At 71.6% G+C, this 16,361-nt stretch overlaps 1 protein-coding gene across 1 annotated transcript in view; it reads right to left on the bottom strand.

Moving 5' to 3' along the window:
- Positions 1-2,040: 2,040 nt before the first annotated feature.
- The window catches only part of L1CAM (L1 cell adhesion molecule), a 34,587-nt gene continuing 20,266 nt past the window's right edge, over positions 2,041-16,361 (bottom strand). The window contains 15 exon segments of the mRNA XM_082077209.1: positions 2,041-2,205; positions 2,207-2,362; positions 3,307-3,379; positions 4,207-4,338; positions 4,411-4,575; positions 6,068-6,187; positions 7,213-7,395; positions 9,008-9,131; positions 10,146-10,264; positions 10,267-10,360; positions 11,455-11,573; positions 12,417-12,633; positions 13,797-13,867; positions 13,934-14,131; positions 15,486-15,587. Of these exon segments, the coding sequence (XP_081933335.1) occupies positions 2,151-2,205; positions 2,207-2,362; positions 3,307-3,379; positions 4,207-4,338; positions 4,411-4,575; positions 6,068-6,187; positions 7,213-7,395; positions 9,008-9,131; positions 10,146-10,264; positions 10,267-10,360; positions 11,455-11,573; positions 12,417-12,633; positions 13,797-13,867; positions 13,934-14,131; positions 15,486-15,587 (1,928 nt within the window). The 3' untranslated portion in view covers positions 2,041-2,150.

Below are 16,361 nucleotides of genomic sequence, written 5' to 3'. Positions count from 1 at the left end.
CCAGTCCCCTATAGCCCCCACAGCCCCCTATAGCCCCCACAGCCCCCTACAGCCCCCCACAGCCCCGTACAGCCCCCCCAGTCCCCTATAGCCCCCCACAGCCCCCTATAGCCCCCCCAGTCCCCTATAGCCCCCCCAGTCCCCTACAGCCCCCCCAGTCCCCTATAGCCCCCCACAGCCCCCTATAGCCCCCCCAGTCCCCTATAGCCCCCCACAGCCCCCCCAGTCCCCTATAGCCCCCCCAGTCCCCTATAGCCCCCCAGTCCCCTATAGCCCCCCACAGCCCCTATAGCCCCCCCAGTCCCCTATAGCCCCCCACAGCCCCCTATAGCCCCCCAGCCCCCTATAGCCCCCCACAGCCCCCTATAGCCCCCCCAGTCCCCTATAGCCCCCCCAGTCCCCTACAACCCCCCCAGTCCCCTATAGCCCCCCCAGCCCCCTATAGCCCCCCACAGCCCCCTATAGCCCCCCCAGTCCCCTATAGCCCCCCCCAGTCCCCTATAGCCCCCCACAGCCCCCCACAGCCCCCTATAGCCCCCCACAGCCCCCTATAGCCCCCCAGTCCCCTATAGCCCCCCCAGTCCCCTATAGCCCCCCATAGCCCCCCAGTCCCCTATAGCCCACATAAACCCCCACAGCCCCCTCCAGCCCCCCCGCCCGGGATCTATAGGTCGCAGCCCCTATAGACACCCACGCACCCCCCGGCAGGTTCCTCCTTTATTTCACCGCGGGGGGGGATGAAATGTCCCCGTTCTCGTGTATTTTTGTCCAGGGGTATGTACAGAATGTATGGGGGGGGGGGGCACGCGGGGGGGGCTCGGCTGCCGCTTTGGGGCCTTTTCCGCTTCTTTTTCCCGGGGGGGGGGAGGGGAGGGGGGGCACACATGGGGGGCTACGCAGCTACAACACCAGCGCACGGGGTGGGGGGGCAGCCCCCCGCGGGGGGGGGTCGGCTCGGGGGGGGGGGTCGCCAAGGCCGCGCCGTGAGATGCATTCGGGGGGGGGGACACACACCCCGGGCCCCCCCGGACGCTGAGGGGTCGGGGGGGCCCTGAGGGGGGGGAGGGGGGGCTGAAATTGGGGGGGGGGGGGCAAAATCCCCCATAATTTGGTCTAAAGAGAACCCAGGCGTCCGGCCCCCCCCACAGAGCCGCGGTGGGGGGGCGGGGGGCCCCCTGTTTTTTGGCTAATTCCAATGGGGCTCCCCCCCGCCCCCCACGGCCCCCCCATCGCACAGGGGCTGGGGGGGGCACTGACGGGCCCCCCCTTTGGCAGTGAAAGGGGGTGGGGGGGCCCTTAAATGCGGGAGGGGGGCAGGAGGGGGTTGGGGGGGTCCAGAGCACTGGGGGGGGGGGGGGTCCCCACTGCTCTGGGGGGGGGTCCCCAGTGTCATAGGGGTGTCCCCCAGTGTCATAGGGGGTCTCTCAAAGCCGTAGGGGCTCCCCCAATGCCATGGGGGGGTCCCCAGTGCCGTGGGGGGGTCCCTAATGCTGGGGTGTCCCCCAATATCATGAGGGGTCTCAATGCAATGGGGGCGTCCCCAGTGCCGAGGGGGGGTCCCTAATGCTGGGGTGTCCCCCAGTGTCATAAGGGGTCTCTCAAAGCTGTAGGGGCTCCCCCAATGCCAAGGGGGGGGTCCCCAGTGCCGTGGGGGGGTCCTCAGTGTCTTGGAGGAGCCCCCAATGTCACCAAGGGTCCCTCAATGCCACGGGGGCTCCCCCCCCCCCGGGGGGGTCCCCGATACAACAGGGGCTCCCCCAGCCCCGGGGGGGTCCCCGATACAACAGGGGCTCCCCCGGCCCTGGGGGGTCCCCGATACCACAGGGCTCCCCAGCCCTGGGGGGTCCCCCGATACAACAGGGGCTCCCCCGGCCCTGGGGGGGTCCCCGATACAACAGGGGCTCCCCCAGCCCCGGGGGGGGTCCCCGATACCACAGGAGCTCCCCCGGCCCTGGGGGGTCCCTGATACAACAGGGGCTCCCCCGGCCCTGGGGGGTCCCCGATACCACAGGGCCCCCCCGGCCCCGGGGGGGTCCCCGATACAACAGGGGCCTCCCCGGGGGGGTCCCCGATACAACAGGGGCTCCCCCCCCCCCCGGGGGGGTCCCCGATACAACAGGGGCTCCCCCAGCCCCGGGGGTCCCGCACCCCTACTCGAGGGGGGGCGCGGCCGAGGGGCTGGCGGGGCCGGAGCTGCCGGCGGCGGCCGCGGGCTCCGCTGTACTGGCCGATGAAGGAGCCGTCCTCGTTGAACTGCACGTCGGCGCTGCCGCCGTAGCCGGCCAGGCTGTCGTCGCTGCCCCCGGCGCCCGGCGCCCCCAGCGAGCGCCCCGAGCTGCCCGACGCCTTCTCCTCCCCGTCACTGCGGGGACGCGGCGTCACCGGCGCCAACATGGGCTCCGGCGTCACCGGCACCGCCCGGGGCTCCCCCCCCCCGCTGCCACCACCCCCGGGCACCCCGTGACCCCCCCGGGCACCCCATGACCCCCCCGGGCACCCCGTGACCCCCCCGGGCACCCCGTGACCCCCCGGGCACCCCGTGACCCCCCCGGGGATGCGTGACATGGTGACCCCCCGGGGATGCAGTGACACAGTGACACCCCCCAGGATGCGGTGACAGCACCCGGGATGCGGTGACACGGTGACACCCCCCAGGATGCGGTGACACCCCCCGGGACGAGGTGACATGGTGACACCCTCTGGGATGCGGTGACATGGTGACACCCCCCAGGATGCGGTGACACGGTGACCCCCCCGGGATGAGGTGACACGGTGACACCCCCCAGGATGCGGTGACATGGTGACACCCCCCGGGATGAGGTGACACGGTGACACCCCCCAGGATGCGGTGACACGGTGACACCCCCCAGGATGCGGTGACATGGTGACCCCCCCGGGGATGCAGTGACACCCCCAGGATGCAGTAACAGCCCCAGGATGCGGTGACACCCCCCAGGATGCGGTGACACCCCCCCAAAGATGCAGTGACACCCCCAAGGATGCGGTGACACCCCCCAAAGCTGCGGCGGCGCCCCCGCCCCCCCTTACCTCTCCAGGGACCTGCGGCAGCGGCGGGAGAGACAAAGCGTCAGGGGGGAGGGGGGGAAAGGCTGGGGAAGCTCCACCCCCGGGGGCAATTAGCAAGGAGGGGGGAGGTAATGAGGAGGGGACTAATTAGCGGGAGGGGAGCAACCAGTGCGAGGGGGACAGGGAGCGAGAAGAGGGCGCCAGCAAGCTCTGGCCCCGCCCACCGCGACAAGCCCCGCCCCCTCGCACAGACCACGCCCCCTCGGCCCCGCCCCGCACCTGTACTCCCCGAAGGTCTCGTCCTTCATGGGCCGGGCCTCCGAGTCCACCTGCGTGTCCTCCTTGTCCTTCACTGGGGGGCACGGGCCGGGTCGGGGGGGGCCGGGACCCCCCAGGGCCCCCCAAAGCTTCGGAGCCCTCCCTATGGCCCCTCCCACAAAACACCCCCCACCGACCCCTCCCTCAAATCGAGGATCCCCTCCCAAGCCTTGGGGACCCCCACAACTTAGGGAACCCCACAACTTAGGGGAACCCCCCAACTTAGGGGACCCCCCCTAACTTAGGGGACCCCTAACATAGGGGAACCCCCTGCAACTTAGGGGACCCCCCCAACTTAGGGGAACCCCCCAACTTAGGGGACCCCCCCCACAACTTAGGGGAACCCCCCAACTTAGGGGAACCCCCCCAACTTAGGGGAACCCCCCCAACTTAGGGGACCCCCCCAACTTAGGGGAACCCCTGCAACTTAGGGGAACCCCCCAACTTAGGGGACCCCCCCCACTTAGGGGACCCCCCCAACTTAGGGGAACCCCTGCAACTTAGGGGAACCCCCCAACTTAGGGGACCCCCCCCAACTTAGGGGAACCCCCACAACTTAGGGGAACCCCCCACAACTTAGGGGACCCCCCGAACTTAGGGGAACCCCCAACTTAGGGACCCCATCCCAAAGCCTTGGGAACCCCCATCACTTAGGGCCCCCCCAAACCCCTGATATCACCTCGAGAGCACCCAGGGGGGTCCCGAGGACCGGGGGGGTGTAGGGGGGGTCCCGGGGGCCTGGGGGGGGGTGTAGGGGGTCCCGGGGGCCGGGGGGCACGGGGGGTTCCCTGGGGCCGGGGGTGTGGGGGGGGTCTGGGCGGCCGGGGATGGGGGTGGGGGGCCCCGGGGGTCCGGGCTCACCCGAATACTTGCCCCCCTTGCTGCGCTTGATGAAGCAGAGGATGAGCAGCAGCAGCAGCAGCAGCACGGCCGCGCTCACGAAGCCGATGAACCAGCCCTCGCTGGCGAAGCCGCCGGCGGCGCGGGGGAGCCCTGCGGGGGCGGGGGGTCAGGGGTGCCGGGGGTCCGGGGGGGTCTCGGGGGTCTCGGGGTCCCGGGACTCACGCGTGCCGTTGGTCTGCACCTCGCTCTCCCAGAAGGCCACGCGCTCGCCCGAGTGGTTGCGCCCCACGAACTGGACGCGGTAGGAGGTGCCGGGGCGCAGGTCGCCCAGGCGGTACCGGCCCAGCGACGAGTTGGCGCGGCCCGACGTGCGCCACGGCTCCTCGGCTGGCGCGGGGGTCAGGCCGCGGCCCCGCCCCCGGACAACGCCCCGCCCCCCGGCCCCGCCCACAGCCACGGCCCCGCCCACAGCCACGGCTCCTCGGCTGGCGCGGGGGTCAGGCCGCGGCCCCGCCCCCGGACAACGCCCCGCCCCCCGGCCCCGCCCACAGCCACGGCCCCGCCCACAGCCACGGCTCCTCGGACAACGCCCCGCCCCCCGGCCCCGCCCCCCGCGCACCCTGCCCCGCCCCAGCCACGGCCCCGCCCCCGGCCCGGCCCCGCCCCACAGCCCCGGCCCCGCCCCCGGCCGCGGCCCCGCCTACAGCCGCGGCCCCGCCCCCAGACCCCACAGCGCACAGAGGCGCCCCCAGACCCCACATCCCCCCACATCCCCAGCGGGGATCCCCACCTTACCCACACCCCCCACGAACCCACCTGGGACCCCCAACCCCCACACCCTTCACCCAGAGCCCCCAACCCCACATGGACCCCCCAAGCCCCACCTTGGACCCCCCAAATCCTACATCACATTCCCCCCCCCCCACTCCATCCCTCCCCACTCAGGACCCCCCAAACCCCACCTGGGACCCCCAACCCCCCACCCTTCACCCAGAGCCCCCAACCCCCACATGGACCCCCCAAACCCCACCTTGGACCCCCCAAATCCTACATCACATTTCCCCCCCCCCCCTCCACTCCATCCCTCCCCACTCAGGACCCCCCAAACCCCACCTGGGACCCCCAACCCCCCACCCTTCACCCAGAGCCCCCAACCCCACATGGACCCCCCAAACCCCACCTTGGACCCCCCAAATCCTACATCACATTTCCCCCCCCCCCCTCCACTCCATCCCTCCCCACTCAGGACCCCCCAAACCCCACCTGGGACCCCCAACCCCCCACCCTTCACCCAGAGCCCCCAACCCCCACATGGACCCCCAAACCCCACCTTGGACCCCCCAAATCCTACATCACATTTCCCCCCCCCCCTCCACTCCATCCCTCCCCACTCAGGACCCCCAAACCCCACCTGGGACCCCCAACCCCCCCCACCCTTCACCCAGAGCCCCCAACCCCCACATGGACCCCCCAAACCCCACATTGGACCCCCAAATCCTACATCACATTTCCCCCCCCCCACTCCATCCCTCCCCACTCAGGACCCCCCAAACCCCACCTGGGACCCCCAACCCCCCCCCACCCTTCACCCAGAGCCCCCAACCCCCACATGGACCCCCCAAACCCCACCTTGGACCCCCCAAATCCTACATCACATTCCCCCCCCCCCGCCTCCCACTCCATCCCTCCCCACTCAGGACCCCCAACCCCCCCCACCCTTCACCCAGAGCCCCCAGACCCCATATGGAACCCCCTAAGTCCCCCTCTTTACCCAGACCCCGTGGGACCCCCAAACCCCATTTCCCCTCCCCACTCAGGACCCCCAAACCCCCGGGACCCCCAAACCCCCCGGGACCCCCAAACCCCCGCCCCGTCTTACTGGTCTTGCTCATGTACTGGACCTCGAACTCCACGTTGTCCTGGGGCCGCGCGAGGCTCCAGCGCAGCTCCGTGAAGTCCTCGCCCACCTCCACCTCCACGCTGCCCAGCGCCGGCAGCACTGGGGGGGGGTCAGCAGCGCCCCCCAAAATGGGGCAGCGCCCCCCCCCAAAATGGGGCAGCGCCCCCAAAATCGGGGCGCCCCCAAACCAGCCCCACCCTGCCCCTTGGTTCCCCCGGTGCCAGTTCCTCCCCCCAGTCTCAGGGACCCCCAGCTGTTGCCCCCCCCCCCCATTTTCGGGGTCCCCTCCCTGTTCCGATCCCCCTCCCCACAATGTCGCTTCCCCCCCCTATCTCAGGGTCCGCCCCCCATTTTCAGACCCCCATTCCATTCCCCCCTCCCCGGTTTCAGGCTCCCCCCGCTGGCAGTCCCCCCCATTTTCGGGTGTTCCCTCCCCATTTTGGGGTCCCCCCGTCCCGGGGTCCCCCCCAGTTCAATGATCCCCCATCTCGGGGTCAGTCACCCCCCATCCCGGTGTCCCCCCCATCTCGGTGTCCCCCCATTTCAGTGTCCCCCCCATTTCAGTGACCCCCCCATCCCGGTCCCCCCCCATCTCGGTGTCCCCCCATTTCAGTGACCCCCCCATCCTGGTCCCCCTCATTTCAGTGACCCCCCCATCCCGGTCCCCCCCCCCCGGGCCCCCCCATTTCAGTGACCCCCCCATCCCGGTCCCCCCATCCCGGTCACCCCCATCCCGGTCCCCCCCCATTTCAGTGTCCCCCCCCATCCCGGTCCCCCCCCATCTCGGTGTCCCCCCATTTCAGTGACCCCCCCATCCTGGTCCCCCTCATTTCAGTGACCCCCCCATCCCGGTCCCCCCCATCCCGGTCCCCCCCCATTTCAGTGACCCCCCCATCCCCGGTCCCCCCCATCCCGGTCCCCCCCCATTTCAGTGACCCCCCCATCCCGGTCCCCCCCATCCCGGTCCCCCCCATTTCAGTGACCCCCCCATCCCGGGCCCCCCCATCCCGGGCCCCCCCCCAGGCCCCCCCCATTTCAGTGACCCCCCCCATTTCAGTGACCCCCCCATCCCGCTCCCCCCCATCCCGGTCCCCCCCCCCCCCGGTCCCCCCCCCCCCGCTCACCGGGCTCGGGCACGAGGCTCGCCACGCGCAGCAGCGCCGGCCCCGCCCCCGCGCGGGTGAGCGCGCGCAGCTCCAGCCGGTACCGGCCGCGCGGCTCCAGCCGCGACAGCGACGCGTTGAGCGACCCGGGCGGCAGCGACAGCGACACCTCCCGCGGCGGCCCCGCCCCCTCGGGCGCGCCCACTGCGGGACCAGCGTCGGGGGGCGCCCGGAGCACCCACAGCCCGCAGCCCCGGGATCCGCGCACCGGGGACCCCAATGACACCCAGGGACCCCCCCGGCACCCCCACAGCCCCGGGATCCGCGCACCGGGGACCCCAATGACACCCAGGGACCCCAGTGACCCCCCCGGCACCCCCACAGCCCCGGGATCCCCGCACCGGGGACCCCAATGACACCCCCGCAGCCCCGGGATCCGCGCACCGGGGACCCCAATGACACCCCCACAGCCCCGGGATCCCCACACCGGGGACCCCAATGACACCCAGTGACCCCCCCGGCACCCCCACAGCCCCGGGATCCCCACACCGGGGACCCCAATGACACCCCCACAGCCCCGGGATCCGCGCACCCGGGGACCCCAATGACACCCAGTGACCCCAGTGCCAACCCCGGCACCCCCACAGCCCCGGGATCCGCGCACCCGGGGACCCCAATGACACCCAGGGACCCCAGTGCCACCCCCGGCACCCCCTCAGCCCCGGGATCCCCACCCAGGGACCCCAATGACACCCCCACAGCCCCGGGATCCCCGCGCCCGGGGACCCCAGGGACCCCAATGACACCCAGTGACCACCCCGGCACCCCCTCAGCCCCGGGATCCGCGCACCCGGGGACCCCAATGACACCCAGTGACCCCCCCGACACCCCCGCAGCCCCGGGATCCCTGCCCGGGGACCCCAGGGACCCCAATGACACCCAGTGCCCCCAATGACCCCCAGTGCGTCCCAGTGACCCCCAGTGCCTCCCAGTGACCCCCAATGACCCCCAGCGTCTCCCCAGTGCCCCCCAGTGCCTCCCAATACCCACAGGGCCCCCCCAGTGTCCCCCATTTCCCCCCCAGTGTCCCCAGTCCCTCCCAGTGTCCCCGGTCAGGACGCTGTTGGGGTGTCAGGGGTGCCCCCAGTCCCCCATTGCTCCCCCAGTCCCCCCCAGTGTCCCCAGTGTCCCCAGTGTCCCCAGTGTCCCCAGTGTCCCCAGTCCCCCCCAGCGCCCCCCAGCACGCACGGGGGCGGTACTGCAGCAGGAAGCCGGTCAGGACGCCGTTGGGGTGTCAGGGGTGCCCCCAGTCCCCCATTGCTCCCCCAGTGTCCCCAGTGTCCCCAGTGTCCCCAGTGCTCCCCCAGTGCCCCCAGTGCCCCCAGTGTCCCCAGTGCCCCCCAGTGTCCCCAGTGCCCCCCAGTCCCCCCCAGCGCCCCCCAGCACGCACGGGGGCGGTACTGCAGCAGGAAGCCGGTCAGGACGCCGTTGGGGTGTCAGGGGTGCCCCCAGTCCCCCATTGCTCCCCCAGTGTCCCCAGTGTCCCCAGTGTCCCCAGTGTCCCCAGCGCCCCCCAGCACGCACGGGGGCGGTACTGCAGCAGGAAGCCGGTCAGGACGCCGTTGGGGTGTCAGGGGTGCCCCCAGTCCCCCATTGCTCCCCCAGTGTCCCCAGCGCCCCCCATTGCTCCCCCAGTGGCTCCCCCAGTGTCCCCAGCGCCCCCAGTGCCCCCAGTGTCCCCCAGTGTCCCCAGTCCCCCATTGCTCCCCCAGTGTCCCCAGTGTCCCCAGTGCCCCCAGCGCCCCCCAGCACGCACGGGGGCGGTACTGCAGCAGGAAGCCGGTCAGGATGCCGTTGGGGTGCCGCGGGCGCTGCCACTCCAGGGCCAGCCCGGTGTCCCCCACCCGCTCCACGCGCAGCTCCTCGGGGGGGCCGGGCACTGGGGGACCCCAAAACTGAGCCCACGGGACCCCGGGACGGGGACCCCAAAACTGACCCCCACGGGACCCCGGGACGGGGACCCCAAAACTGAGCCCACGGGACCCCGGGATGGGGACCCCAAAACTGAGCCCACGGGACCCTGGGACAGGGACCCCAAAACTGACCCCCACGGGACCCCGGGATGGGGACCCCAAAACTGACCCCCACGGGACCCCGGGACAGGGACCCCAAAACTGAGCCCACAGGACCCCGGAACAGGGACCCCAAAACTGAGCCCCACGGGACCCCGGGACAGGGGACCCCAAAACTGAGCCCACGGGACCCCGGGACGGGGACCCCAAAACTGACCCCCACGGGACCCCGGGACAGGGACCCCAAAACTGAGCCCCACGGGACCCCGGGATGGGGACCCCAAAACTGACCCCCCACGGGACCCCGGGACAGGGACCCCAAAACTGACCCCCACGGGACCCTGGGATGGGGACCCCAAAACTGAGCCCACGGGACCCTGGGATGGGGACCCCAAAACTGACCCCCACGGGACCCCAAAACTGAGCCCATGGGACCCCGGGACGGGGACCCCAAAACTGAGCCCACGGGACCCCGGGATGGGGACCCCAAAACTGACCCCCACGGGACCCCGGGACAGGGACCCTGGGACAGGGGACCCCAAAACTGACCCCCACGGGACCCTGGGATGGGGACCCCAAAACTGACCCCCACGGGACCCTGGGACAGGGGACCCCGAACTGGGGAGGACGCGGGGTGTGGGGTCCCCGCAGCACTGGGGGTCCTGGCCGTGGGGGTCCCTGCAGTGGGGGGTCCCATCCCTGGGGTCCCGCCCTGGGGGTCCCTGCACTGGGGGTCCCGTCCCTGGGGGGGCCCCGTGGGGGGCGTCCCGTCCCTGGGGGGGTCCCGCCCTGGGGTCCCGTCCCTGGGGGGGGGTCCCGCCCTGGGGTCCCGCCCTGGGGGTCCCATCACTGGGGGGTCCCGGGGGGATCCCGCGGCCTCACCTCCCTCGGCATGTCGAAGCGGATCTCGTCGCTGGGGGGCCCGTCGCCCCGCCCGTTGAACACCAGCACGCGCAGGCGGTAGCGGCTCCAGGGCCGCAGCGCCCCCAGCAGGGCGCCCGCGCCTCTCCCGCCACCGTCAGCACCCCGGGCGGGGCGGGGCCGGGCGCGTGCCGCCGCGCGCGCTCCCCCACCCAGCCCTCGCGCCAGTACAGCACCTGGGGGCACGTCAGGACACCCCATAGACCCACAGACCCATAGACCCCATAGAGCCATAGACCCATAGACCCATAGACCCACAGACCCATAGACCCACAGACCCCATAGACCCATAGACCCACAGACCCATAGACCCCATAGACCCATAGACCCATGGACCCATAGACCCACAGACCCATAGACCCACAGACCCCATAGACCCATAGACCCACAGACCCATAGACCCCATAGACCCATAGACCCCATAGACCCACAGACCCACAGACCCATAGACCCATAGACCCATAGACCCATAGACCCATGGACCCATGGACCCATAGACCCATAGACCCATGGACCCATAGACCCATAGACCCATAGACCCCATAGACCCATAGACCCATAGACCCATAGACCCCATAGACCCATAGACCCATGGACCCCATAGACCCCATAGACCCCACAGACCCATAGACACCATAGACCCCATAGACCCATAGACCCCACAGACCCATAGACACCATAGACCCCATAGACCCATAGACCCACAGACCCATAGACCCATAGACCCCATAGACCCATAGACCCACAGACCCATAGACCCACAGACCCATAGACCCCATAGACCCATAGACCCATGGACCCACAGACCCACAGACCCATAGACCCATGGACCCATAGACCCACAGACCCCATAGACCCATGGACCCCATAGACCCATAGACCCACAGACCCATAGACCCCATAGACCCCAAAGCCCCATAGACCCATAGACCCATAGACCCATAGACCCATAGACCCCCAGAGCCCCATAGACCCCATAGACCCATAACCCCCACAGACCCCATAACCCCCACAGCCCCCCGGACCCCCATATTTCCCCTCCATCCCCCGTACCCCCACATCCCATCAGCCTCCCCAAGCCCCCCATACCCCACAGCACCCTGTACCCCCATTTCCCCCCTGTACCCCCATTTCCCCCCGTATCCCCATTTCCCCCCGTACCCCCATTTCCCCCCGTACCCCCATTTCCCCCCTGTACCCCCATTTCCCCCCGTACCCTCATTTCCCCCCGTACCCCCATTTCCCCCCCACACCCCCATTTCCCCCGTACCCGAAATCCCCGGAGGTGCCCGCGCAGCTCCTGGGGGGTCCCCGAAAAGCTCCAGCGCACGCGCACGCTGCTGCTGTTCAGGATCTCCACCCCCACGTTCTCGGGGGTCACCAGCGGCACTGGGGGGGCAGCAGCGTGAGCCCCCAAACCCACACACCGGGGGGGCTGCGAACCCCCCAGCGCCCCCGGCATGGGCGGCCCAGAGAGAGCCCCCCAAAACGCGCCCCCTTCTCCCTGCTCTCTGCAGCCCAGATTGGGGTCCCCCCAGCCTGGCATCTCTCTGCACCCCCAGATTTGGGGTGTCCCCACCTTGGGTCCCTCTACACCCCCAGATTTGGGGTCTCCCCACCTTGGGGTCCCTCTACACCCCCAGATTTGGGGTCTCCCCCCCCCGGTTCCCTCAGTACACCCAGATTTGGGGTCTGCCCACCTTGGGGTCTCTCAGCACCCCCAGATTTGGGGTCTCCCCACCTTTGGGTCTGGACCCCCCAGATTTGTGCCGCTCCCCCTTGGCTCTCTCCACCCCCCCCCAGCAGGGCTCGGGGACCCCCCCCCCAGCAGGGTTCGGGACCCCCCCCAGCAGGGCCCGGGACCCCCCCCAGCAGGGCTCGGGGACCCCCCCCCCCCAGCAGGGTTGGGGACCCCCCCAGCAGGATTCAGGGACCCCCCCAGCAGGGTCCGGGGACCCCCCCAGCAGGATTCAGGGACCCCCCCAGCAGGGTTCGGGGACCCCCCCAGCAGAATTTGGGGACCCCCCCAGCAGGGCCTGGGGACCCTCCTCCCCCAGCAGGGTTCGGGGACCCCCCCAGCAGGATTCGGGGACCCCCCCAGCAGAATTTGGGGACCCCCCCAGCAGGGCTCGGGACCCCCCCAGCAGGATTTGGGGACCCCCCCAGCAGGGTCCGGGACCCCCCCAGCAGGATTTGGGGACCCCCCCAGCAGGGCTCGGGACCCCCACTCACGGTCCTCCCCCGAGTAGCCGGTGACCAGGGGGGGCTCGGGCCCCTTCCCCGCCTCGTTCAGCGCCTGCACGCGGATCTCGTAGCGGCTGAAGGTGGGGGTGCCCCCCACCACCACCGGGGGGGCCCCCACCGTGCGCTCGCTCCAGTCGCCCCCCGGCTGCCGCCACTGCACCCGGTACCGAACCTCGGCCGCGTTCCAGTCGCCCGGGGCCAGCGGCTGCGGGGCGGCTCAGCACCAACCCAGCCGGGCCCCCAAACCCGCCCCGGGCCCCCAAACCTGCCCCGGGCCCCCAAACCCGCCCGGGCCCCCATGGACCCCCCCAAACCTGCCCCGGGCCCCCAAACCCGCCCGGGCCCCCAAACCGGCACCGACCCCCCTGGACCCCCCCAAACCCGCCCCGGGCCCCCAAACCGGCACCGAACCCCCAAACCGGCACCGAACCCCCAAACCCGCCCGGGCCCCCAAACCGGCACCGACCCCCCAAACCCCCCTGACCCCCCCAAACCGGCACCGAACCCCCAAACCCGCCCGGGCCCCCCAAACCTGCACCGAACCCCCAAACCCGCCCGGGCCCCCAAACCGGCACCGACCCCCCTGGACCCCCCCAAACCCGCCCGGGCCCCCAAACCGGCCCGGGCCCCCAAACCCCCCTGACCCCCCCAAACTGGCCCGGGCCCCCCAAACCTGCACCGACCCCCCAAACCGGCACCGACCCCCCAAACCCGCCCGGGCCCCCAAACCGGCACCGACCCCCATGGACCCCCCCAAACCGGCCCGGGCCCCCAAACCGGCACCGACCCCCCTGGACCCCCCCAAACCTGCACCGACCCCCCTGGACCCCCCCAAACCGGCCCGGGCCCCCAAACCGGCACCGACCCCCTGGACCCCCCCAAACCGGCCCGGGCCCCCAAACCTGCACTGACCCCCCTGGACACCCCCAAACCGGCCCGGGACCCCCAAACCTGCACTGACCCCCCTGGACACCCCCAAACCGGCCAGGGCCCCCAAACCGGCACCGACCAACCTGGACCCCCCCAAACCGGCCCGGGCCCCCAAACCTGCCCTGGGCCCCCCAGACCCCCCTGACCCCCCCAAACTGGCCCGGGACCCCCAAACCTGCACCGACCCCCATGGACCCCCCCAAACCTGCACCGGGCCCCCCAAACCGGCCCGGGCCCCCAAACCCGCCCTGAGCCCCCTGCACCCGCTCGAACCCCCCCGACCACCCTGGACCCCCCTGACCCCCCCAAACCCGCCCCGATGCCCCTGGACCCGCTCAAGCCCCCTGACCCCCTCAAACCTGCCCCCAATTGAATGGACCCCCGAACCTGCCCCAACCACCCCCCGCCCCCCCGCCCGGACGCCTGGGTCCCCGCTACCTGCCAGCTGATGACCAGGTTGGAGGTCTCGTTGCCTTCGCCCTTGACCCCCCCGGGGTTGCGCTCAGGGGCTGGGGGGGCACAGAGGCTCAGAGACCCCCCCGCACGGCACGGGGCGCTCGGGGGGGGGCGCTCACCGGCGGGGGGCGTGGTGACGGCGGCGCTGGGCGCGCTGGGCTCCCCCCGCCCGTAGGCGTTGGCCGCCAGCACGCGGAACCGGTACCGGCCGAACGGCGACAGCGGCACCAGCGCCCAGCGCTGCGACCCCGGCACCGTCAGCCGCTCCGCGAAGCGCCCGGGCGCGAACAGGCCCTCCTCCTGCTCCACCACGAACTCTGGGGGAGGGGTACGGTCAGAGCCCCGAACCCCAACATCCTGGAACCCCCAAACACCCTCCTCCTGCTCCACCACGAACTCTGGGGGAGGGGTACGGTCAGACCCCCGAAAAACACCCTCCAGAGCCCCCAAACACCCTCCTCCTGCTCCACCACGAACTCTGGGGGTACGGCACCGTGAGAACCCCAAAAAACACCCTACAGAACCCCAAACACCCTCCTCCTGCTCCACCACGAACTCTGGGGGTACGGCACCGTGAGAACCCCAAAAACACCCTCCAGAGCCCCCAAACACCCTCCTCCTGCTCCACCACGAACTCTGGGGGAGGGGTACACTCAGAGCCCCGAACCCCAACATCCTGGAACCCCCAAACACCCTCCTCCTGCTCCACCACGAACTCTGGGGGTACGGCACCATGAGAACCCCGAAAAACACCCTCCAGAACCCACAAACACCCTCCAGAGCCCCCAAACACCCTCCAGAGCCCCCAAACACCCTCCTCCTGCTCCACCACGAACTCTGGGGGAGGGGTACGGTCAGAGTCCCAAACCCCAACATCCTGGAACCCCCAAACACCCTCCTCCTGCTCCACCACGAACTCTATGGGCAGGGGTACGGTCAGACCCCCGAAAAACACCCTCCAGAACCCCCAAACACCCTCCAGAACCCCAAACACCCTCCAGAACCCACAAACACCCTCCAGAACCCCAAACACCCTCCAGAACCCACAAACACCCTCCAGAGCCCCCAAACACCCTCCTCCTGCTCCACCACGAACTCTATGGGCAGGGGTACGGTCAGAGCCCCGGAAAACACCCTGGAACCCCCAAACACCCTCCAGAACCCCCGAACACCCCAGGACCCCCCCAGAATCCCCCAAACCCCCCAGCACTTCTGCAGCCCCCCAAACCCCTCCTGATCCCCCCAAACCCCTCACCCCCCCCAAGACCACCCTGACCCCCCCAGACACCCCAAATCCCCTCGGAGCCCCCCAGACCCCCATCACCTCCCACAGGTCCTGAGCTCCCCACGGACCCCCCAGAGCCACCCAGTCCCCCCAGCACCCCCCGGACCCCAGACCCCCCAGAGCCCCCCAGGACCCTCCCAGCACCCCCCAGCACCCCCCAGAGCCCCCCAGACCCCCCGGGAACCCCCAGCACCCCCCGGCCCCCCCAGAAACCCCCAGCACCCCCCAGAGCCCCCCAGTCCCCCCCAGAAACCCCCAGCACCCCCGTCCCCTACTCTCGACGGGGCTGTTGTGCTCGTCCCCAGGAGACCCCAATCTCCCCCCAGGACCCCCCGGCCCCCCCAGTCCCCCCAGTCCCCCCGGCCCCCCGGCCCCCCGGCCCCTACTCTCGACGGGGCTGTTGTGCTCGTCCCCCGGGGTCCAGCTGAGCCGGACCTGCCGCTCCCCGTCCTCCAGCACCTGCAGCTCCCGCACGGGGCCCGGCCGGCCTGGGGCACCGGGGGGCACGGGTCACCGGGGGGCATGGGGGCACCGGGGGGCAGGGGGGCACCGGGGGGCACGGGGGCACCGGGGGGCACCGGGGGGCACGGGGTCACCGGGGGGCACGGGTCACCGGGGGGTACGGGGGCACCGGGGGGCACTGGGGGGCAGGGGGGCACCGGGGGGCACGGGTCACCGGGGGGTACGGGGGGCACGGGGTCACCGGGGGGTACGGGGTCACTGGGGGGTACGGGGGCACCGGGGGGCACGGGGACACCGGGGGTCAGGGGGGCAGCGGGGGTCAGGGGGGCAGCGGGGGACACAGGGGCACCGGGGGGCACGGGGGCACCGGGGGTCAGGGGGGCACCGGGGGGCAGGGGGTCACCGGGGGGTCACGGGGGCACCGGGGGTCAGGGGGGCACCGGGGGGCACGGGTCACCGGGGGGTCACGGGGGCACCGGGGGGCAGGGGGACACCGGGGGTCAGGGGGGCAGCGGGGGTCACGGGGACACCGGGGGACACGGGGGCACCGGGGGCATTGGGGGCACCGGGGGGCAGGGGGGCACCGGGGGACACAGGGGCACCGGGGGGTACGGGGTCACCGGGGGGCACGGGGGCAGGGGGTCACCGGGGGGCAGGGGGGCACCGGGGGGCAGGGGGTCACCGGGGGTCAGGGGGTCACCAGGGGGCACGGGGGCACCGGGGGCTTTGGGGGCACGGGGGGGATCTGGGGGAACCGGGGGGGAAACTGGGGGGAAACTGGTGGGCCAAGAACTGGGGTT

Source organism: Streptopelia decaocto, assembly GCF_964273445.1.
Source record: "Streptopelia decaocto genome assembly, contig: HAP1_SCAFFOLD_1415, whole genome shotgun sequence".
Taxonomy (NCBI): Eukaryota; Metazoa; Chordata; class Aves; order Columbiformes; family Columbidae; genus Streptopelia; species Streptopelia decaocto.
Note: the sequence above shows the minus strand (reverse complement) of the source record. Positions and strands in the feature narration are given on the sequence as shown.